Source organism: Haemaphysalis longicornis, unplaced genomic scaffold, assembly GCF_048455015.1.
Source record: "Haemaphysalis longicornis isolate Haplotype H1 unplaced genomic scaffold, Haemaphysalis longicornis Haplotype H1 scaffold_8, whole genome shotgun sequence".
Taxonomy (NCBI): Eukaryota; Metazoa; Arthropoda; class Arachnida; order Ixodida; family Ixodidae; genus Haemaphysalis; species Haemaphysalis longicornis.
Genome location: NW_027526445.1, coordinates 146,554,324 through 146,578,110, shown reverse-complemented (window position 1 = coordinate 146,578,110; position 23,787 = coordinate 146,554,324). Strand labels below are relative to the sequence as shown.

Below are 23,787 nucleotides of genomic sequence, written 5' to 3'. Positions count from 1 at the left end.
CCGTATCTATCCGTTCTTTATCAGCAAAACCAAGAAAAACATCCCGAATATCATTTACTTCCACGTAGTCAAGCTTGAAGTGTCCCCACCACGGGTGAAGGTAAAATAAATATTATGCCACGGTTACGCCCCCATTGATGGCTGACAGTTTTGACACTAGCAGAAAAACGCAGTTAATCGCAAACAGCAACGGGAACAAAGTGACAACGCATCCTTTTTTACGTGACAGATTGGACACTTAAAAACACAAAACAAATTGGATGACCTCTTTTGTGATCATCGATCTCCACCAGATGCAATTGAAGGGCGAGGTCCGGTATCCACGGTGCCAGGAGCAAGAGGTGTAGATTGATATCTCGTCCGGGAACTTCTCTGGCGCCGTTCATAGACAAGATGAACGGGCCCCTTGGGATGACACGCTGATCATGCCTTGCTTTATGTGTGCGCTGTGGAATCTTGCTTTTTTTCCTCAGCCCAGAGGACTGTGAAGACGAGGACACTTACTGTATCAAACCCGCGGCCACCGGATCCATAGAGCAATTTGTCGAACGGTTTCCCGTTTATATCATTGCTTTGGCGGTACGTCCGAAGCAGAGAGCCTACGCTGATCCCTTTTCGGTAGTCTGTTTGCTCCGCAAAGTTGTCCGTTCTGATTGGTAGGCGTGCCTATGGCGAGTTCCACACCCAACCCCGCAAGCAGCTTTAGTATAGCGACAACTCCCGCGAATTATTTTCGATGCGGTGAAAGGGCGGAAGCCTCGGGCTTCAGTTGCTGACTTTTGTGCCCTTCTTTTCTAAGTAGTGTTCACAAGTGCAGATACGTCTCTTGGTGCACACATTAAGTCTTCTATGCTTGATACTATTTTACGAACGCGCGACATGCCTTTGACAAATGCTGTCTACACTGGCGTTTCAGCAACAAGTCTGACGTTTACTTGCTAGAGCTAGACATTCGCCCGTACTTACATGCGTTCGTATGTGCTCGACAAGATGGCTTCACCAAAATTCCATCCATTCGGACATATCATCCAGGTAACGCCAGCAGCCATGCACACGTTGTATGGGAATGTCGGTTGAACTATTGTACATCGGTTACTAAGGTGAGGGAACTATTTAGGAAGACGATTGCACGTGAATCGAAGGAAAGATTCTGCGTACATTCGCACATCAAGGTGCATCACCAGGCCCATCATTATGATCGCCTCTCGGGAAGCCGAATACAACCCGGTTCTCATTAACGCGACGATCTGCAATAACCAGTCGGAGTAAGATTCCTTTAGTGAGCTTTTGTGGTGGTTGCATCGCGTGATATACCTGTGGGTTAAGCGGGAACCCTGTGCAGACCGATTGTGGATGAATATGCTAATTTGTTGGTCATGGGTTACTGGTCAGTCAATCGTGGAACCCACCGGTGAAAACTCCCGGGTTCCCTATGTGTGGGTGTGTGGTTCATCGATTGGTCACCACTGGGCCGATTAACGGACAGGCCCACCATCAACCTTGCTGGCAAAGTGGGGTGACAGACAGACACACAGACAGACAGACAGACAGACAGACAGACAGACAGACAGACAGACAGACAGACAGACAGACAGACAGACAGACAGACAGACAGACAGACAGACAGACAGACTGACAGACAGACAGACAGACAAATTTCCCCCGTTTACCTGTGCAACAAAAGGCATCAGAAATATTAGTAGCCGTTCTTATACGTATTTCCTCCCTACTCTCTGATACGCAGTATGGACATAGCAGATCGATAGGTCACCTTCATAATGCCACCAAAAAAATTCCACGCCAAGTTAGCGGTGAGGAGCGCTAACGCACAATGCATCAAGTGACAATACGACGTTAACCGCTGGAAGCGCACACCGCTGACAGCCAGAAGAATTATCATTAAGCGGCTTTTAGCTAGGGGCTCTAGAGTCGACACAAGAAGCGGCTTTTGTCAAACTATTACTGGTTCAACTGCGCAGGAAGTGTAACTTTCAGGCAGGTCATCAGTCAAGAAGCCTAATCGCACAAAGCACAAAACGCAGAATCCCACAATCAGAGCACAGACGTGGCAATCGCGGTGGGTGCCGTGGCTATGGGCCACCGATTTAAGCGAGAACATTTCGCCGGATGGGCGTCACATCATTGGCTAATTGTCCTTGGTTTCTTTCGTGGCCGGAAGCTTCGAACGCATGCGTCATTCTCCGTCAGGAACGAGTGTTTCATTTTCTCGTTAGTCGTCTGCCCAATATGCGAATGCCGTCTCGTTGGACCATTATACTGTGCAGACAAAGGTTCTTGATATTTCTGTAATATGTATCGCTCATGCAACCACGCATGCTACAAGTATCCTGGTGCGTTACCAGCTGCAGCAAAGTTCTGACAAACTGGTAAATTTTGCACGTTTGATAAAGAGCCCCTTTAAATTTAATAAAGTCACCCTTCTCTTTGAAGCCCCGGGGCGGGACCGTTTGAAGACAAATAGAAAAAGCTTATGGAGGCTTTCACAAATGTTAAGCAACCAAGGAATAGAGACATGCAGACAAGAGAGACGGAAAGTGGATTTACGACGCCGAAATTTCCCCTTTAGAAAGAGACCGAAAAGGCTGGCTCATATTTTTTTTCTGCAACCACGTGGGGCCTCTAAACTTGGGAAGAACGTGAACTTTCAGTGTACCGCAGTAAAGATGCCAGAATGGTCGTCACGAACGCTATGTCTCGAACCGATGTCACGGGAATCCATAAACTACCCTGTTTAAAGAATTATCTGTGACATGTTCCTCCAAAACCTTTTATTCTATATTCAGGAAAGAAAAAAAATAGCCCATCAGATTTTTCCTATTTGTGTACAAACTGGCAGCCCGGACAAAAAACTGAAGTAAAATGGAGCAGAGCAAAGCAAAGTAAAGCAAGGTAAACCAGTAGAAATGAAAGTAAAGATAAATAGAGCGCTGATTACCCCTCAACGTGCTCCTGCCGAAACATCCCGCGCCAGACTTCTTCCAGAACTTTCAACATGTACGTCATCCCTTTTTAGACAGCTTGTTAAACCTCTAGTCCTGCACAGAGAACCCGAGGGGAACGCCAGGCTAGCATCGTTTTCGAAGCGTTGTTCTATTACACTTCCTATGAGTGCGTGAACACGAGCGCTTTGAGGACACATCATCTTAACCGCAAAAAAGGTTGAGGGGTAATCAGCGCTCTATTTATCTTTACTTTCATTTCTTCTGGTTTACCTTGCTTTACTTTGCTCTGCTCTGCTCCATTTTACTTTAATTTTTTGTCCGGGCTGCCAGTTTGTACAGAAATAGGAAAGATCTGACGCGCTATTTTTTTTTTCTTTCCTGAATATAGAATAAAAGGTTTTGGCGGAACATGTCACAGACAATTCTTTAAACTTGTTCCAGCCGCCAACAGCAAGGTCTCTAACCCAAATTTAGACTACTTCTTTCAAAGCAGCTGGAAACACTGGGAATAGCCATGCGGCATCGCGACGCTCGACTTCCGTTCTCGCTAGCTACATTCCTGCGCCTAGGCACGCGTCAATCGCTGGTGACCCGTCTTTGCAATCGTCCGTATCATTCAACTGATGGATCCGGACCTCAAGCAGCGTCTCTTTGCAATGAGAGCGGATATGGGCTTCGACCCGTACAGCGACACCCCGCCTCTGAATGTCGACCTGGAGCCTAGCGGCAGCGGCAGCAGCGACGACTCGTCTCCCGATCCAGGCCGCCCGCAAGCAGCCCCCGACGCCGAAGTTGAGGGGTAAGTACAAGTTCGCGCAGCGCCGTTACACGTGTTCGCGAAATAACGCTGGAGGGGTAACACGGTAACCGCAGGGCCGATTTTGGCGAGGGGCTCGACAAGCGCAGTTTACGAGCGAAGCGGCAGGCGACCGACCGAGGGCACTGAAGTGAAAGCGACGGCCAATGAATTCGCTGTCGCCTGCGCAACTAGTTTATGAACTGTTGAGTTACGCTTGTTGTGTCGCTCATCAAAATCGCTCCATATGGTTACCCCCTTATTTGTTATTTGTTTCGTGCACTGTCCCAACACAGAAAAGTGCACTTACAGCGTGCAGCTTCTCGCTTGATCCCCGTAATTTTTTTATTCCTAGCTTCCATTTTTATTTCCCGCCTAACAATATTTTGTGCCGCCCAGCGTTATCTGACATTCTCCAGAGTCGTCACGATGCCTTTTGAACGGAAGCGAAGCAGCGGCGCCCCTGTCACTGTCTCGCGGTTCTCCGTTGCTTCTGGTTCAGCTGTGCACCGATTCGCCCTTTTAGATCGTTCTGTTTCGCTGATAAAAATGCATCGCTAGTAACAACGGCCAAATATTGCTTGTGCAGGTGCCTCTATGGTTTTTGCGAGCTCATACCGGAGCCAGTGGAGTACAAGTGCTGCCATGCAGTGCCGGAGGCCGTGGACATCAGCCAGGATGAATGAATCACTTAACATCAGAATTTCGAAAGTTTCCTGAACCCTGCCGGGCTGTGAGCTGTTTTCTACGAGCTGAGGGATAATGATTTTTTTGTAGAACAGGAAGGAACAGAGCAACACAAGTGAGTGTCCAGTTTTGTGAACCTGGAGTGTGGGACGTACGTGCGAATGATAAAGTGAGTACTTTTCTTGCCCCCAGGATTTATCGGCTGGTTGCCTATAGGATGGTAGCCAGATGGATATGGGGCCATCGAGGAAGGCACAACGGAGTGGTGCTTCCTGCTTGTGCGGTGGGGAGAATCCGCAAGGAATTTCCGTCAGAAACTTATGTGGGCTTCAAATACCCCGCCAGGTAAAACTGCGTCACGTAAGTAATTTCATATACTTGATAAGCATGCTGTATTTAGTAGCTTGACATATACTAGGGTACCTGCTGGTTTAAAAACAGTTTCCTTTGTGGTTGCAGATACTCATGTTCACAAAGCATTATTAGCTCTGTGCTGTGCGCGTAAGGCCATTCATGTGAATATGCAATTCGTAATATGCAGGTAGAGGGGCTGGGTACATGCATCCTAAACCCTCTGCAAGTCGCCAAGGAAGCTCAACTTGTTCCAGCCGCCAACAGCAAGGTCTCCAACCCAAGTTTGGACTACTGCCAGAAAAAGTGAAGAGCGAAGACAGCATGACCAGCGCCATGAACAACGCGGCCAGGACTACCAATGCTGGGTAGTTTTGCAGCAGCCTCGAGAGCCACCATCTTTTAACTGGCCACCTTCGGATGGACTTATCGTTTTTTAGGTTACCATTCGTTTCAGCATCATGTCGATGCACGCTCTGAGGGGGGTAATGCCCATAGAGTTTCTTAGTAAGTATACTACAGAGGAAACTGCGCCTCGTAAGCCATGTCGACGTGGGGGTTCATGGGAAGACATCCTTTTTGGCTTGGGCTTGGCATGACAACTGGATTCTTAAGCGGTTTTGGGGATTTGCTTTCTTCACTATGCATTCACACGTTTACGAGCTACAAGGACGCCGAAATCCTCCCGTTTCTGAGGCAGCCGTGTTCAGTGAAACAGCAGGCAATGCGTGATCGCACCTGATGTTGCTCATGCCGCAGTCGAATGACGTATGACTGAGCGCGTAATATGCCGCCGCGAAATTTGTAGCAGACGAAAAGAAGGAACAAGACGTACTTCGACGAAGACGAGATACGGCAGATACGGGCGCTTCTATGCGTCCTATCTTGTCATCGTCCACGACTGTTTAAAGGGACACTGAAGTGAATTTGTCAAGCTCCCGTTTTTGCTTGCACTGCGTAGACTGGCTCAAATTAGCACACTTTTCATCGTTTATCCGGTTGACAAATCGGTAATTATTTTACAAAGCGCGAAAGAAGAAAAACTACCATGCGCGGTTTGCGGCGGCCGCACCAACTAAGGCTGTGACGTTGGGAGGAGGGGCGCCGTGATTGGACGATGCCCAAGGTTAGCAATCACACAAGTTTCGGTTTCGGTTTCGGTTCTGTAAAACATAACCAATGGCGTTGTTGGATGGGCATTCTCAATATCTCAGTAATCATCGTACCGCGCTTCTGCCATGTTGTCGGCTGTAAAATGCACAAGATAAGCCTCCCAGGACGGCTTGTAGTCGTAGCATTCACTAGCCGAGACCTACGCAGTGTATGAACGCCCTCCGCGTACCCGCAAACGCCCAAATGTCATGCGCTTTTCCCCCTTATTTGGAGCTTGCCTCCCTCATGCCTGTATCGTAAAAAGCGTGTTCGCACCAGGCCAAGGGTCTGTTCATTATGGCCTGTGCCCACTGCCTGCAAGCAGTCGGTGCTTATGGCAACAGCACGCTAACGAGAACTCGCTAGCGCGCCAGTGCCAGCCTGCGCGCGTTTTGTGAACTAGTTCGTGTAGCCATGAACGTTGCGGCCCAAAAAAGGTGAACTCAATATAGAAAACATCGGCGGAAAACAAAAAAGTTAACTTACAAAAAAAAAAAGCACGTACCCGCGTGGATTCGAACTCGTGACTTGCAAAACATTTGCGGTGACAGACCTGGCGCCCCAGACCACTGGGCCACGAAGGGGGACGCGGAGGCCTTGCTAATATAGGGTATATATTGTACAAGCGGTTTACACTTTTATTTAGTTTTGGCATTTCAAGCAGCTTAGGTGACTATTTGTTGTACTGCGATCGTGCAGTAAGCGTCGCCCGAGTTTCCACAGTAGCTCACGTCTAGCAATTGCATTTCGTAGCCGGAAAAGCGTTCGCAGATGCGTAGTCGTGCTGCTGACCGCTGTTCTTGTTCGCCCAGCGCAAAAAAGTGCTTCCCGCGCCCTAGTTTTACGCTGTACGGTAAAAATATCAGCTGATTTTATTTGCTTAGTACCTATATTGACTTCGCTGACTCTTCTCCCGCCTTCAAGAGGCCTTATATTTTCCTACTGGCGTACCAGTCAGCGAAGCGTCGCATGTGCGCTTGTGCAGCGCTTGTGTGAAGCGACCTTGACTTGGAGCTAGATGCAGTGTACAAACAAACCAAGTAAAGAAAGGCACATTCTTCCATTCACAAACGTGTCCTGGCTTCGTTTCAACTAAGCGAACGAATTCGGACCAAGCAATTTTTTTTTTTAACCTCCTTGATTGCGACGACCCGCCGGCGGCCGGCGGACGAAACGCTGGGCCGACTGACTCTGTCGGCCGGGGAGCCGTGCAGTAGCGCAGCCGTGGCGCAGCCAATTGCCAGCTCATCCCCTCCTGACGTCACACGAAAACGCCACAGAAAATGGGCGAGCGTAAAGAGAGGAGGACATCAGTTTCGAATTAGTTTTTCTACTAAATAAAATCGCGTAAACGCTCCTAGAGTGGTCGAAACATGGCCTGGGGACTCCGGACTACAATTTGCGCTAGTAATCCCGCAATGTTTACATATCACTTCAGTGTCCCTTTAACGCCACGTTTTCATTTTTCTTGTTAAACTAGCTGGCGGTCGCGGTGCACCGGTTCACCACGAAGGCAACGTTTTTATGGGCAATCAAAAAACTTTCGAAACTCTTCAAACAACTTATTTTTTTTTATGTAATGGTAAAATTAATAAAATACCAGTCTCTAATGAGTTACCCCCCCCCCCCCCAAATAATAACATTGTTCGTAACTACAACCTTGGCCTGCGGAATAGCAGGCACAACCGTTCCGACAAAAATACGCTTTACTTCTTTTCTTCTTAGTTTTAAAACAGCCTGTTTTTATTTTCCACTTACATAATTGAACACTATTCTTCGCGTTTTTGTGGCACTTTGTTTAAATTTGCGGTCACTAAAACGCTTCAATCCAAGCCAATGATGAAACTAAGGCGTGCGCGATGTATAATGGCGGTCCATGACGACACAGACGACCTTGATGTGAGCCGCATAGACGATAGCGCCAGATTCCTCTCTAGTGTATACTGTAAGAAACTCTATGGTAATGCCTAGAAATTTGCCTTGTGTTGTTTACTTGCGTGTTTTGTTGCCAGAATCTGGCCGCGCTTGACTGTCTTATCTCTGTTCGAGGGGAAGCGCGCCTTTCGCCGTCGGAAGGCGCGCATGCGTGTTCTCGTCCTTTCGTTTACCGCCGGTGCAGCTACACAGCGCTCCGATACAGTTCGGCCACAGCTCCCGTGCTCCAGTTGCTTCGGACGGCGTGGGGCGAAGTGGGCGAACGGCATTGGTCCGTTTGTGTGCAACAAACGCTCGCGCGGGATTTAACGCAGGGGCCGGACACTTCGGCTAGTTTCGGTATTGAAAAATTAAGTGCCGCCATGACACTGGTAGCCAAGCGAAAATTCAGCAACTTTTGCATATGTGGCTTCATCTTTTCAACATGCGCAGCAATAAAGTAAAGTTATTCCATTATGTGTAGAAATAAAATGTGTGCTTGGCTGTTTCTTTTTTTTTGGCGCCCTATTTGTCGCATCATTCGTTGCGCCTATGGGCGGCGCCTTCGCTCTTATCTCTTCTGCTGCAATCCTGTCCGTCTGCTCCTGCCGCTTTCACTGTGCACGCGTAGAAGTTTTGTAGCATGCCTTGAAGGTGAAAATTTGAGTGTGAGTGAGAACGGGCTTAAAATATCAGAGAAACTGATAAAAGGACACAACGTGTGCTTCGATGTTGTGCGGTGCGACAACTCGGGAAAGAATTGCACAGCGAAATTTTTCCGCTTCCCAGGACGGCAGGTCAGCACACTTTTTATTCAGTCAAAGTTATCAAGAAACAAGCGCTATCCTTATCAAAAGAGCTGCAGGGCGAGCCGAACAATCTTCTGCTGTGGCTTTACAGTGATTTTTTTTTGTTTGGTACAACACATTTGTCAGAAATGTTGTAATCATGCGAAGCTACTTGTCGACAGTTTTTCCTGAACCGATTGATGCCAGCGGACACGCAGACGGAAATTTCGCTTCGGTATCGGTTTGGTAAGGGGTCGCTCTTCATTTTCTTTCCACCAGAGAAAAGCTTGGAAATTATGTTCGCCAATGTGCTTAAATGTTTCTTATACGAACTGGTTTGGCTTTAAAGCTCTCCTACGATGAGTTTCTTATAGTGACATTACCACATTTGAATGATTATTAACACGAAAGAGGCCCCCAAAATTATTTACGTGGCAGCTGACCGCTTGCATTCCGTGTTACGAGAAGTTCGAGTTACCTGCGCGACGGCCCAACTGCGCTTTGCTTTTTAAACAGTGCTACGATACATTTTTTTGTTCTGTCTTTGCACTCTCAATGTTTGTTTCGCTTTTACGTGTTGCTTATTGATATCCATGGTGGTATTTTTTTCCAATTAATAGGCCTGGTTTATGACAAAATTACGCAGAAAATGCGTTAGCTATAAAAGGCTTTTTGGTTTGGGCTATCAAGTTTACGAGAATAAGAATATGGAGCGGTTGCTAATGGTGGCGAAATGAGCTGGTCATCTCACTTCATAATCATTTTATTATTCACAAACGTGTTTTTATGAAATCGTTTCTGTAGAATTGTATTGTGTACAACAAATGAACGTGGTGACCTCTGTAGCAATTTTCTGTATACGAAGAATTGTAGGAAGATGTCTCTTGTGTTTGTGTAACCCACAGAATGCGGAAATTTGGTCTTATTATACGAGATACACAGCTCTGTGCATATGTGGCATGTATCGAACTTCACTTGCGATACGTTGCTAATAAAATCATTGAATAAACCACATTTTCCGCCTACTACTTTTTCTGCCCCAAACAAAATTGTCACGCTTCAGGGCGTGCTGACTCGCGCGTATTCAACTAAGAAATATATCCAAACAAATGTTTTGCGCACGTGCTGAGAGTCCAAGCAGATTAGCAACTATTAGGTGGAGAAAACAATATGTGCAACAGCAACACAATCTGAAAAGCAAAATGCAAGCGCTGTTCACGCTTGCGGCACACAGATAGTCGTGCTCGTTGAGCCCATACCAGACGATAAGCGGCACGGCATTTCCTCCTCGCACATCAGCGAAAGCGTTGCCATAGCAGCATCAGTGATTTTTTTTTGTTGTTTTTTGGTTTGACAGTTTGGCCTACCAAGCACCAGGGGACGAATTGGCGCTGATGGTGCAATTATCGGTTACCTTGGGGGTATACCAGCTGACGTAGCCGTTTTTAACGTTTCTCACTCAGCTGGGGGAGGGCCATTCATCCGTGGCTGCTGCTCGTGATAGCGGTCGTTTTTCGGGGCCGATAAACCCGCTCCAGGTATTCCGGCAGCCAGCGTCCGCTCGCAAAGCAGCCCGCCACATGAATCAACTGGACGACGGCCACTACAGACGCCCATCTAATGAACCACCTCCGCGAAGCAGCGAGCTTCGCCGCTGTAAAAAGTCTTCAAACATTGCTAGGCGTAACGCAGGCGCGACCGTTGGCTGCGCTGATGAAAACTCGAGGACTCTCAAGCAGCCCTCCAAGCCAACCGGGAATGGGGAAAAGGCTGCTGGGCAGGCCGTTCACAAAAGGAAAGCTCTGGGATGCCTGCAAGATGACGCCGTTGTCGACAAGAAGCCGTTACCCAGGCGAGACGGCGCAAAGCAGGTAGGGCTGACGCTCTGGCGTGCCTAGCGTCCGCGACCATTGTTTGTTGTCGCGCATGTGTTGCGTTAAAGTCACACGGGCGCTGGGGTTTCTTTTTGTTGTGGTATTTGAAATTGGTAATCACACGTTTTGTAACTCGTATTTCGTCCGACGTTATCACTGTTAACGTGGAAGCGGTATGCAGTTCTTGCTTTAATTTCATATTTGTAGTTGCTTGATGTCGCCTTGAGTAGTCCTGCAGTGCCTGCTGTTTTCTATGAGGTATTGTTTGCCCTTTGCCAGGGATTTAGTATTTGGGCTTTCTGCTCGGGAACCACCTGCGCGAGACACGAGTTATCGCTTCCCCTCTATTCCGGACATTTTTCTTCTGAAAAAACGTGTTTGGTTAAGTTTGTTGTTCATCAGGCTCGTTCACTAACCTCTCTGCAGCGTGACGGTAGTGCCTATTGGCAATTTTTAAGCAAGCTGTTTGATTTTCGCGGTGCTGATACGCGTGTTGTGCCCTGCCCAGAACGAAGTACTTCTCATCTAAACGGGTGATGTCTCTTCACATGCTGAGAATTGTGTTGCTTTGCCGTATCGGTAAACACTCGGCGTCCCGCTATCAACTAGGCTTCCGAAACTGAGTAGGCATGGCTATGGGTAAAGGCAGTAGTTTCGACTACCTGATATGACAAAGCCACTGCGCCTTCCCCCTTCTTTAAATTTTTTTCAGCAAGCTGCAGCTGCTGTCAGGCGGTCAGCGCGATTAGGAGCATCGACTGATACCGACGACTCTTGCGATGTTGCCGCGGCACAACAGCAGACGGCCGGCGCACCTGCCGAAAGGCCTTCTTCCCCGTTGGCCCCCGTCTGCGTCGCAATTCCAGCAGCGCCAAAAAATGTGCTTTCAGAAACGCCGATGTTGCCGGACGGCGGCATGGAGTGCGAAGGAGGTGGCAAGTAGCGGGCGTCAAATGTCCCCCCTGTTGCTTTGTGGCTGCGTCTAATTTCACGGCAGCCGTGAGAATTACCTCCGCGAAATTTTCGTGGCCGTTTCCATAAAGGCTGGCTGACCTAAAATCTGCTCAATATAACGTCACAACGTGTCCTAACATAACGCAACTTCACCGAACCTAGCCTAACCTAACCGACCGTGTTGTAACCTACCCAAATCCACCCCAACTGCAACGAACCTAACCCAACCCAGCCCGACACAGAACACAACCTATATTAAACGTAATTCAACCCATTCTAGAAGTCTTGTGCATCAATCTCTCGATATAGTAAAATGAGGGTAAAAAAAGTATTAGACAAATCACGAAGACCGAAAAATTCTGAACGAAAAAAAACATTGCCATGTCAGATTCGAACCTGAGCCTTCTGGTTTAAAACCAAGTACTATGCTGCAGTGCTTCAGAGGAAGCTTTGTAGAGAATATTTATCCCATAGAATCTCTGCATGGTGTGCTTAGCCAGTGAGAGGCGACTGCCATGAGAAATTTCCGATGTTAATTTTCACGGTTGCTGAGGTAAAAAACGCTACCTTGCTTTCTCACCAGCAGTTCAGATTGCCTAATTGCCTTCGCTGTGCTTCTCTGCCACAGTGGGGGAGTCTCGCATGGTCCTGGGCACACCCCTGCACACACTCGAGCCCATGTGCTACTCGGATCTTCGGGAACTCGAGTCCAATGTGGAGTATTTACAGGACATTTACGGCTACCTGCGGGACCGAGAGGTGAGTTTCTGGGGAATTTCTGCGATGTCAGTCCTGTGTTGACCTCCAGTTGTGTGCTTCCTCGCAAATTTTCCTTGTCCTTCTGTGCACACTACGCAAATGGAAACCCTAATTCTATTGCATGAGAGCTCGATGTCGTTGGAACTCGTGTTGGCTCATTTGCTGCGTACTTGTGTGGCTGTGAGAAAACATTCCTGGATGCGTGTGGCACTGCCGTCGTGCTTTTAAATGTGTAGTTAAAGGCCAACTGCACTCGAATTTTACCTCGACCAAATTTATTTTTAATGTGTAGTAAGTACCACCAAATCAGCTGGGACATGGGTGGTAGCCCCGTGACACACCTCGTTAATCAGTCAGAAGCGTTTCAAAAAGCTCCACTGCAGACCGCGCTGCACCTGCCGGTGGATCGCATAAACAGCCATGACGCGCCTGTTACGTTCCAGCCGACGAGGGCTTCTTCTTCTGGCCAGCCGTGCAGCTGGAAAACCAGTTGAGCTCCGCTGCACATGCTTTACCGATTTCCTGCTCCTTGCTCACGTAGAGCTTGCGTGCAGGCTTGTTCCCGAGGTTCTCACTGTCTGGCCGCTCGCTGGATGGCTGCAACGTCACTGCAATGGCCGCGGTCTCCTCTCTATTTTGCTTTACCACCGATTTCTGCTGACCGCTTGCAGCGTATTTCAGCTGTCGTTGCATCTTGCTTTCTTTTTCAGCGGACTACAGGGAAATAGTGTTTTCAAGACGTCAAAATTTTGAGTGCAGTTGGCCCTTAACGTAGCCGCCTTTACTGATCACTTATTTTTTCTACTTTACTGAAAACCAGCGTCACCTTTTCTTTTCCCACTCGCAGCGCTGCGCTCTTTTGAAGGGCTCGTTTCACTTTATGCATCACTGGATGTGTTCCTGCTTTCCCTTCCTCCTCGCAGTTGAAGTTCAGGCCGGAGGCAAACTACATGAAAAAGCAGCCGGACATCGCCTCCTCCATGCGCACCATCCCCGTTGACTGGCTGGTCGAGGTGGCGGACGAGCACCAGTGGCACGCGGAGACGTTGTTCCTGGCGGTCTCGTACGTCGACCGCTTCCTGTCCAGCAAGTCTGTGTGGCGCAACAAACTCCAACTCGTTGGCACGGCTTCACTTCTCATAGCTGCGTAAGGGCGCTCTCGTTTGGAATGTACTGCTCTGCGAAAGTGTCGGGCACTATTTGAGTTTGTCTGCTGGGACCTGCACACGTGTTACGGCAATCTGAATCTGGTCTTGGTTACTTTGGTTCTAATGTAATAATCCCCAACACAAAATTGCTGGCTTGAGTTGTAGTACCACTTTAAAGTGCACACTCCACATGTGTTAACTATTGGCAGCAATTGTTTTATCAATTTGCATACACTGGGTGTTCTGATCTCTTTGAGAGGCTGGCACCGCCTGTTTCATTGCACTTCCAGGAGCCATGAAGACAAAATACAATTTTATTTTATACGAAAGATTTCGTGTTTTATAGTGCCCCCAGCACTTGTCTGTATGCAAACGATGCTCTATTCACTCAGAAATAATTCAATATAAGTTAAAATTCTGATTTTCCCGCTAAATCGTGCGTTTTCCTGGCCTGCAATGACATCACAGGAACCGACCGCTCTGCAGTCGTTTGCGGCACGGCTGGAATCGACTGTCCTGCTCCCGCGCGGAGCCTCGTTTACTGTTAGTCAACCTAAATAGCGCCATCATACCGTGGCAAGCCATTTTCTGCCTTTGGTTTGTTTTTGTTCAGGGAGAAAATACTCGCTTCGGGAAACATACAGTGCTCGCTCGACAAATATCGTCACGTAAGACACCCTTGCTTGCGTCAATCAGCCAGTGTCGTCTGAGACAAACCCAAAGCCCCGCAGTCCTGTGCAGCTAAACCAAGCATAGTGCGCGCAGTACCAACAGCAGTACGCATCGGTACTTCTATGTATACGTGTTATTTCGTAACTTCCACGGTTTGTACCACGATTCTTGCTGCTTTAAAAAGAATGTGCCCTAAATGTAGGCGCAAATAGCTCGTTCGGCAAGCTTATAAGCTCTGCCTAATTTGCGTTTGCTTTTGTCGGCCTCCGCCAATCGCAGAACTGGTTCGAATGACATAGGTTCTGTTGCGGGAATTGAGCGAGTGGGTCGCATGGCCATTCCCTTTTTTCCTAATTATATAGCTTATTTGGATGAAGTTTACGTTAAAAGTGGTGTCAGCATGATTCTAACGAGGCAATCTTTTGAATGAACCAAACTTCTGTGTTGTCTTCATGGCTCCTTTAACCCTGTAATGCCCAGTGTATCATATGATATGGAAGCCCTCAATTCTTTTTTACTCGCACCTGGGCTTTTAGACTGTCAAGAAATGCCCACTGTATCCTTCATGATACCTCCTTAACATTTTTAATAAGAAGCTATAGTTCCATAACTGGCTGCATTGTCCCCGGATACAGATTGAAAGATGGCTTCCTCCATCATAAGCACTTCTAACAGATTTACGCTATTGTTTACAGGTATATGAAACATTATACGCGAATCTTTATAGGTAGGTATACATATACCAACATATAAGTGGGTAAATGATACATTATTCACCTACATTATATTTGTAGGTATACATACGCTTACTTTTTATGGGTATTTTCTTTGATAACCACGGGAGAGAACAAAATTTTATTCCTTTTTTATTGTAGTCGTAAGTTATATTGCAAAAACACATTACAATTTGTATCTGATTTTCAGAGTTTGGGCATTACAGGGTTAATATCTTGCACACCATGTGCAAAGAAACACGATTTCTATACTGCTTGATGAAGCTGTTCAAAGCTTTTGGCAGCTACACACTCGCATAAATTGGCCATACGTTCAATAACCTTGCATTTGTGACTAAATGACTTTCAGGACAACATCTAGATTTGCGTTTCAACTGAGCTTTACCATTTTTTGCCATGCAGCAAGTTCGAGGAGGTCTATCCGCCCGAGGTGGAAAAATTTGTCTACATCACGGATGACGCCTACACCCACAAGCAAGTTCTCAGGATGGAGCATCGAGTGCTCAAGACTCTCTCCTTCCACATGGCCGTTCCCACGATCAACTACGTCCTGCTGCGCTTTGCTCAAGTGAACCACGCACCAGACACGGCCAAGCATCTCGGCCACGTACGTAACTTTTCCCTGCTGTTGCTGCCTGTTCAGCTGAGCTGAAAGTTTGGGAAGGCTGACTTCTGCATTGGGAGGCGGTGTCCCTGAAGAAGAAAGCGTATGACAGCTGCATCTTACTGCTACTCGCCTACGGGGCAGAACCTTGGAGGTTCACTAAAACGGCTCAGCTTAAGGGGGAACGCGGCTTTCAACTTCGGAAAAATGACCAAAACATCGTTTTTTTTTTTTGAAAGCCACATATTCGGCTTCTGTTTCTCATTCTGTGCGTCTGCAAAGTTTTTGCACTGAAAAGCGTCGTGAAGTGGCATACAAAAATACTTTTGCCAGGCGCGGTGACAAAATATCAGCTCAAAAAGGGGAAAAAAGGGCAATTTTCCGAGCGCTGTAACTCCGCAACGGTTCCACCGGGCGCGGCCATTTTGATATCGTTAGATCGGCCGAGCGATCCTCTTTCCGGTTCCGCTCGTCTCTTTTATCTTCGTTCATTCGCAAACTTACAAATAGCAGTAGGCAAACGACGCACAACCGAAGCTAGAAATAGATGCTGAAGCGCTATTGACTTTCTAATCGGGGCGCGCTAAAACGACCCTCCTGATTGGGTGTCGCGGCGGCAACGCAAGCTGGCGGTCGCGTGAACTCCGTACTGCGCGTTTTGAGTTCGTTTTCGCTGCTTCGCTCGGCCAAGATACTGTTCAGTCTGTGGTATTCAACCCGGACGTCATCGCGATGGGAATGCCTGAGATCACGAGCCAGATTACGGGAAGTTCAGCGGCTCGAAAAGCGGAGGTCCTCGAACGCTTCGTGGTGCCCGTGACTATCACCGCCAGACCCCGAAGGGCGACATGCGATGTGCGCGCTTGCGATAGCGGTTCGCGAAGTGAACTTTTAATTGGATTTGCGACGTTTACACGCTTAGTTATTGCTATGTTTGACTGTGGGCCCACTAGCCTTGGGAAAGAAACGGTCGACGCTTCAAACACTGCGGCGCGCACAGCATAGCCGCTGCGCATTGGAGCATCACATGACTGTGCAACCGGTTACGATTGAGTGCCAGTAGTTGTAATTAGTACCTACAACGTTAGATTTAATCTTAAAAGTGACCTGAGGAGCCATATCAAGGATAATCGATGTACGATATGTCGTGGTAAGCGTGCGATGCGCGCGAGCCATATCCTTTCTTGCACAACGTTTCCCGTGCACTTCTAATAACCATGCAAACAGGTTTGATTTAGGAATGTATGAATATAAGTATGTTCCCTGCGTTAAAAATTTACCTTTCTGTCGCAGCATTGAACAGGGAATTTTTAACGGAAATTTTTGATACCGGTGCATACATCTATGGCTTAGGGCATACTGGCTGTGCTGCGAGAATAATGGATGCCTTGAATGTCAAAAGTAGGTAAAAAATGCTCTTGCATTGAAGTTGGAGTCATGCAGAATATTATACCAAGCTTCAAAGTAGCTCATTTGCATCCTTGTGGTACGCAAACTTTTGGCAATGAACACCTGCACGTATGAGTGCTAAGTTGCTGCTTCATGCAAGAAAGAAGCCAAGAGTCATTTTCAAATTTAAGTAAAAAAAAAGTGCTTCACTTGTTGCCATGGTGACAACACTGCAAAGGGAAGTGTTCCAGTGCGATACAGCCAACCAGCTAACCTACAATGCATTGAAAGCCCATTGAAAACCATGTCCCTCTACATTTGGTCTTAACTGGGCTACCTACTTACTCTTCCAAGGGGAGCTGAAAATGATGTTTTGTGGAAAGAGAATGGCTGTAAAAGCCACTCCAATGTCAAGAAAAGACTTTCCAAAAGCCCCATGTTCAAAAGGGCACAAAAGGCTACAACCCTTACAGCTTTTGATAAGTGAAACCTATGTTGCAACTTCGGAAGCTGTTTTCCCAAACTCAGTTTTTTTTTTGCCACCTCGGTTGCTTGTTCCAGGGATTTCTTTGTGACTGCTGAGTCTATTTAAATTCCGTTTTTTTGCATTACAATTCTTGGAGAACAGTTCAGGTCGTGACACTCTTGGTTTTCCAGATTTGTTTTTGTAATTTTTTTATTCAACTAGTCGTTCACACTCGACATGCATGTTGTACATTAACCTCTAACAAAATTAAAACCAAAAAACATTGTGTTGTAAAAAAAAGACTGTCACGACCTCGTCCATCCAGTTGGGAATGCAAAGCACTTCGAACAAGTTTTTTATCGTGTTTTATAAGCCGCTCAAGCTCGGTACAAACGGAACAGAAAGAAAATTTAATAAAGTTTTTAAACTATTACTTTGAAATTTTTATGGTGGTATATTATACAAGCATTTCCAGTTGCTGGGCCATTTTTAATCGAAATCCACAAAGAAATAAAAAAACTTGATTTTGAAAGCCACGGACGAGGGTCTTGAAATTAACTTTTTTATTAATTGCTCTATGATAATGAAAATCACTGCGCATATGTGTTTAGTTTTCCTCATTTCACATATGTAATTAGTTTTCATGTGCGTAGTTATTTTTTGATTGCAATGAAAATACTGGAGCCTAATTAAGAACTTTCTTACTGGCCGTTAAGGGGCTTTTTATTCAAATCTTTTGAAAATAAATGGTATGGATGTGTAGCTTAAGAGCTGCCATGCATGCTAATGGTATTTGTATTCCTGTAAAGATAGTTTATTGGACACAATTAGTCTAATTATTCCAAGTAAAGTTTTCATAAAACTTAATCAGCTCATATTATTACTCATAACATTTGTTTGACGCACATTGAGCCAATTAAAATAGCATCAGCATGCAGTTCATTGCATCCCGAATTCATCGGTGTAATGTCTATAGAAATCCTGTGAAAAATACGACTTCAAAACCCGTGTAAGGCTAGGCACATATGCAAAAAAGGGAAGCTTTTACAACAGGCAACAGTTTTATTTATTGAGCATGTGAAAAGGCGAAATGCATTAGAATGTAGTTTTCTTTTCGCTCAACACGAGCATACGAAGTTTGCTAAACTCAGTTCATGAGAAAATTATGAAATCCTATGTACACAGATGGCACTTGGCAGAAAAACTGAACCAAAGCAAAGCCAGAACGTTGCTTCAATTTTTACGCTGTTGTCAGCACACCGTCTCTTTGGCGACCTAGGCTGAGGTGCCCATTGTGCACCACAGTTGTAAACGTTTTTTTGTTGTGTTACTGCTTTATTCGTTGCAATCAAATTGGCTCCAGGGCGATTCGCATCGCGCGAAATGAGTTGCAACGAAGGGGCTGGTAATGGCATGCAACACACGGTTCTGTGACATGCATGCGCTTGGCTATGTGGGATAACTACGTTTTCGATTTTACCTACTCATATATCACTCACCCCTGCATGTTGTGAACAGTGCGAGCATTTATCATTTTCAAGTCACTCATCTGTATGGTATCTTGCCGACGAGGAAGCACGCGCCGGGATGCGGGCCGACCCGCCTCGGCTTCGTTGATAACAGAATGAATACACTTCCCTGGGTGTCGGCAAGCGGCATCCTCCACTTTATCACTTTTCTTTCTATTTGCTGCTGATCTTGCACATTAGTGCAATTCACTAATGCAATGCACCGAAATACACATGGGTACACCCTCAGGTGTAATCGTCTCACTAACGCTATCGTCTCAGCAGTCCACGGGCGCGCTAAGCGTACCTCCGTATCGGCGCCGTTCTCGCGGTAACTTGCTGCCAGACACGCAAAGAAAGAGCATTCCAGGCGCTTTGTAATACTGATCGTCCATCCTTTCGGTTATCGATAGACATGTGTAATTCCTTTTTATGGCGTGCGGTGCTTTTGCCGATCGTCGCATAGACGAGTACATGAGTCATTGCACTGTGATGAGTGTGCCGAGCAGACGACCCACAGCGCCTAGCCAATCAGATTGCGCCCTGCGGTCACGTGCAGTCAGTAGCCAATTGGGCGGTTCCTTCAGTCTTTTTTCTACCCCGGGTATACTCGCAACCAGTGGACGAAACGAAGCGGTTCTGGCGGGGATTTTAAAACGGAAAGACGCACTTTCAAATGAGACCAAGATGGACGCCATAGCGCATGCAGAACCCGAACGGCGAGCCGTCAAAAAAATGCTATTTTCGCATAAAATACTGGCCGATTTTAGTGGTTTTCGGTGCTATAAATTGATATTACCGGCTCAAATACAGACTCCTGGGTCTGGATATTTGGCTGACAGGAAGAAATATACCTCTACTTTCCAAAAATGGCAGTTTCGAAAAATCGATTTCTTGTCCAAGTTTCGGGATTCAAAGACCCGCGTCTCCCCTTAAATTGGGGACGACGCAGCGAGCAATAGAACGGAAGATGATAGGTGTAACATTAAGGGACACGAAGAGAGCGAAGTGGGTCAGGGAAAAACCGCATGTTAAGGGCGTGTTAGTAGAAATTAATGAGAAGATATGGGTGTGGGCAGGGCATGTACTGCGAAGGCAAGATAACCGTTGTTCATTAAGGGTAACAGAGTGGATCCCTAGAAAAGGCAAGCGTGGCAGCGGGCGGCAGATAGTTAGATGGGCAGATGAGATCAAGAAGTTTCTGGGGATATATTGGTCGCAGTTAGCACAGGATCGGGATAATTGGGGATCCATGGGAGGGGCCTTTGCCATGCAGTGGGCGTAGATAGGCTGCTGCTGCTGATAATGACGACTGGAATAGTTTTTATACTGAATGTGCCTTAGTTTAATTGTTTTGCTGGCTTTAGAAATGCCTCTTTGCACCGGATATCGTGTGCTCTTGTGCTCCTCCTTTGCTGCGAAAGACCTAGCTTTTGCAGCATGCCAGGCGGCCGCGTTGCTTGGCGCCTGAAGGTTCCTCCCTTCCCTGCAGTACCTGTGCGAGCTGGCCCTTCGGGACGACGTGCCCTACCTGCAGTTTCTGCTCAGCATTGTTGCAGGCTCCGCCCTCTGCCTTGCAAACCACACCCTCGGCAGGCATCCATGGGTGAGTTATTGCAGGCACCGTACTCTCGTCCTTTTGCTGGCACGTCTGCATCGGGTATTTCATCGCTGCATGCCCAACCTTGAATCGCATGCTTATCAAGCATTCTTGCATGACGTTTTGACTTTTTGGCGCTCGCTTTTAAAGACTCTTGCATAAAGTAGACGTGAAGCAAGTTGCTTGTCTCCCATGTTTAGTTTGGTAATTCCACTATGGCAACTAGTGATTTTTGCTACTACTGCTTTAGTTCCACTAAACCCTAGCCTATCATGTGCCATTCTGTTAGCTCCAAGCTGCTTTAAAAAATACTTCCTCTCGCGGTCGTTTGTCCCATGTGTATTAATAATCTGCTCGGCTTGAAATGCCCGTCGGGCAATATAAAACTGTTCCTTGAACGAGGCATTCCGTAGCTACACGTGTGAAAACTTCCTGCACATGCGATGTCCACTGAGGACCGTCGTGAAGCGTGCCGCCCGTGTTCTTTTCCCCATGTGCAGGGCCAGGAGCTTGTAGAGTACTCTGGCTACGAGGTGACCGCCTTCCGGGAGTGCATACGCTCGCTGTACAGCAGCTTCTGCAATGCGCCCTCCCGCCCCCAACGGGCAGTGCACGATAAGTTCAAAACACCAAAGTGAGTGCACGGTTTGCATTGTGGCGTGCAGTCTTCCCAGGAGGCAGGTATTTGGCGACACTCCAAAGGTCGCAAAAAGGAACTGAGTGCATTGACGTGGCACGGGGCAGCCAATAGGCTTCAGGAGTGAGGGGTTCAGTGTTTGCCGTAAAAGCAAATGGAGTGCAACGTGGAACGCACCTCTGGCATGCTTGTTTTGCGTCAGTGTTTTGTACAGGTCCTTGAAAACCCTTGATGTCTTTGGGCAACTAATAGGAAACCCAATTACGTGACCGGGTTTTTGTGGCTTCTATCAGTGTGGCCCTGCACGCTGCCCATCCCAAACATGCTCTTCACAGTTTAAAGCCAGCTTGGGGGTGCAGTGGTTCTGCTTTATACAGCTTTTACAGTTTAAAGTGAGCTTGGGAGAACGGGCGCGCTGCTTTATACAGTGGCTCGTACGGAACGAAATCCCTGCATCGGACGAGGCTGAAATTAGCATGGGTCCCCTTCCAATTTTCCGTACTGCTTTTTGCGTTGCCTGAACCTGTTGTTCATTTTACTTATCTTCCTGTTGCTGTGCCCCGCCATAGCTATGCCCCACTACGTTTTTAAAACGAATGGTGCTGACATTCCAGGGTAAAATGAAAATGAACACAGATAAGCAAAACTCAGTGCATCTAGCTCCTAAGCTTTACTGAATATTTTTTTTGACGGGCGTGATGGTGGGCAGAGCCAGTGGAGTCGTCATTCCCCCCCTTCAATGTACACAGATTGAGGGAATGAGAATGGCAAAGCTATTACACTGTCTATTCAGAGCATTGGCAGAGCTCGAAAAAGCTCAAGATGTCAAAGCTTTTCTAAAGCTCACTCAGTATTACTGTGGGTGGGCATAAACTTGTCCACTCCCATAGGGTGGAGCTGTTCTAAGGATTTTTTTTAGATGTAAAGGAGCAAACGTTTAGCGTGTGAAAACAGTAGTGAAACGATAGCATACATGCTCCTCTGCACCCTTGAAAATGTCTTGGCAGGGCCTTGCAAGTCCTTGAATATCCTAGAAATCTTGTCCCTGAATCCCGTACAAGCCTTGTGCTTGTACCTGCACATCTTGAGTCCTTGAAAGGTTGAGAGTGATGAACACTGAAGGTGTGTGAATACTGCATTGGTTATATATTTCACTTGAATTACAAGGTCGTCAAACGTCTATTTTTTTTACTTCAGCACCTGTAAATTAAGCACCTCATTGAGCACCCATGCTAGTGGCCGATGTGGCCAGGAATCTCGTTCCAAACTTGGGTAGTGAACGGTGGCAGTACCAAAAAATTTTATTGCGCCATTTGAAGTGGGAGTGGTTCCCCATTCCGAATTCACAAGATGAATAGGCAGCCCATGAGGCCACGAGTTGCTGGATGTCCAGAGGGCTGCCAGTCATTGGATTCACCCACAGGTTCAGGGGTGTGAAAGTGAAGTAAAAATAGGTGGGTTGTGTCCGCACTCTTACACAATTGAAAAATTGCCGGGCTGAGAACACAGCTTGCATTCATTTGGGGATTGTGTGCGTTTTGGTTATTTGTCGACGTCATTTATCTCGGTTCGTGTTTGCTTCGTGCACATAGCCTCGGAAAGTGGCCACACTTGTGATATCTGTGCCTCGCATTTCGTTTGTCCTCAATCGCCTGGCTCTAGACAAGGTTGAGATTCGCACTCGCTCATTTACTTAATGATAAAATTGCAGAGTTGATTTATGTGTATGTGTAAATCGAATGTGTAATCGAACGCAATTATGTGTATCTGTATGTGTAAATCGAAGGGCTAGGAGAAGACTGCGCCTTCCCCAGGTTTTCTATCCCTATGTTCGCTCGCATTATTTCTGTGCGTCTGTCTATGTAGAGAACTGGAGAGTGGATATTCCATGAGAAATCGTATAACATTGTAGGCAGAAGTCCCCCCTCTTCCTCCCTCCCCTCAGACACACTTTCGCTTTCCTTTCCAGAGTGCTACAACCCCTTTAACGCCGGTCTCATTTTCTTCAGGTTCCACTGTGTGGCCAAACTGAAGCCGTCCCCTACACTACCATGCTAAGATGACCAAAGAGGGTACTCCGTCGAGAATAGAGAATTCTCCATCCAGCATCTTCCTGCTCCGTCGTTGGCACCATGTGGTGCACAATTCTTACTAGCAGTGCAGATGTTCATGGCTTGTCTCCGAACGCGCAGCAGCGAAACGAATCTGAAAGAAAGAAAAAAAAGCAGCACCCCTACTACCTTTGTCCAGTCTCGTTTCGCCATGCTAGTTGATAGTGCTTCATCCCATCAGCCCCCAGCATTAACGCAATACATGGTGTTTTATGGTTTTATTCTTAAACTTTCTCGGACTCAGCCTGTGTCGCTGTATGAAATGCAGGAGCCATTGTCCTGTACAAAGGTGTCGGGCAGTATTTTACAATGCGACAAGTGTTTTTTTTAACATGCCAATAAATGACCCTACAAAGTCTGTAAAAGGGTGGAAAGCTGGGCGAGTTGGTAAGGTGACATCTGGAAACAGCGCAAAACGGACGAGGACGGAAGTAGACAAGACGAGTGCTGTCTACTTCTTCCGTCCTCGTCCGTTTTGCGCGGTTTCCAGATGTCACCTACGAAGTCTGTTTTTAACATGCCAATAAATGACCCTACAAAGTCTGTTTTGAATCAAGTCATTTCAGTCTATTTCTACGCAGCTGCACGTGCGCCTACACAGAAGACGCCGTGGATGTGAACCTCCTAAAGGGACGCAAACACTTGTTGAGCTGGAATTTGGCAGATTCAGTGGTTACAAA

The 23,787-nt window shown here is 47.0% G+C and overlaps 1 protein-coding gene across 1 annotated transcript; it reads left to right on the top strand.

The window, feature by feature from the left end:
- Positions 1–3,631: 3,631 nt before the first annotated feature.
- Positions 3,632–23,135, top strand: LOC144148514 (G2/mitotic-specific cyclin-A-like). Its single transcript, XM_077680037.1, has 9 exons — positions 3,632–3,762; positions 4,349–4,431; positions 10,493–10,522; positions 12,108–12,238; positions 13,162–13,385; positions 15,195–15,399; positions 20,252–20,365; positions 20,860–20,993; positions 23,006–23,135. Exons 1-9 carry the CDS (start codon positions 3,632–3,634, stop codon positions 23,052–23,054), a joined length of 1,101 nt encoding a protein of 366 aa, XP_077536163.1. The 3' UTR covers positions 23,055–23,135.
- The last annotated feature ends 652 nt before the right edge of the window (positions 23,136–23,787 follow it).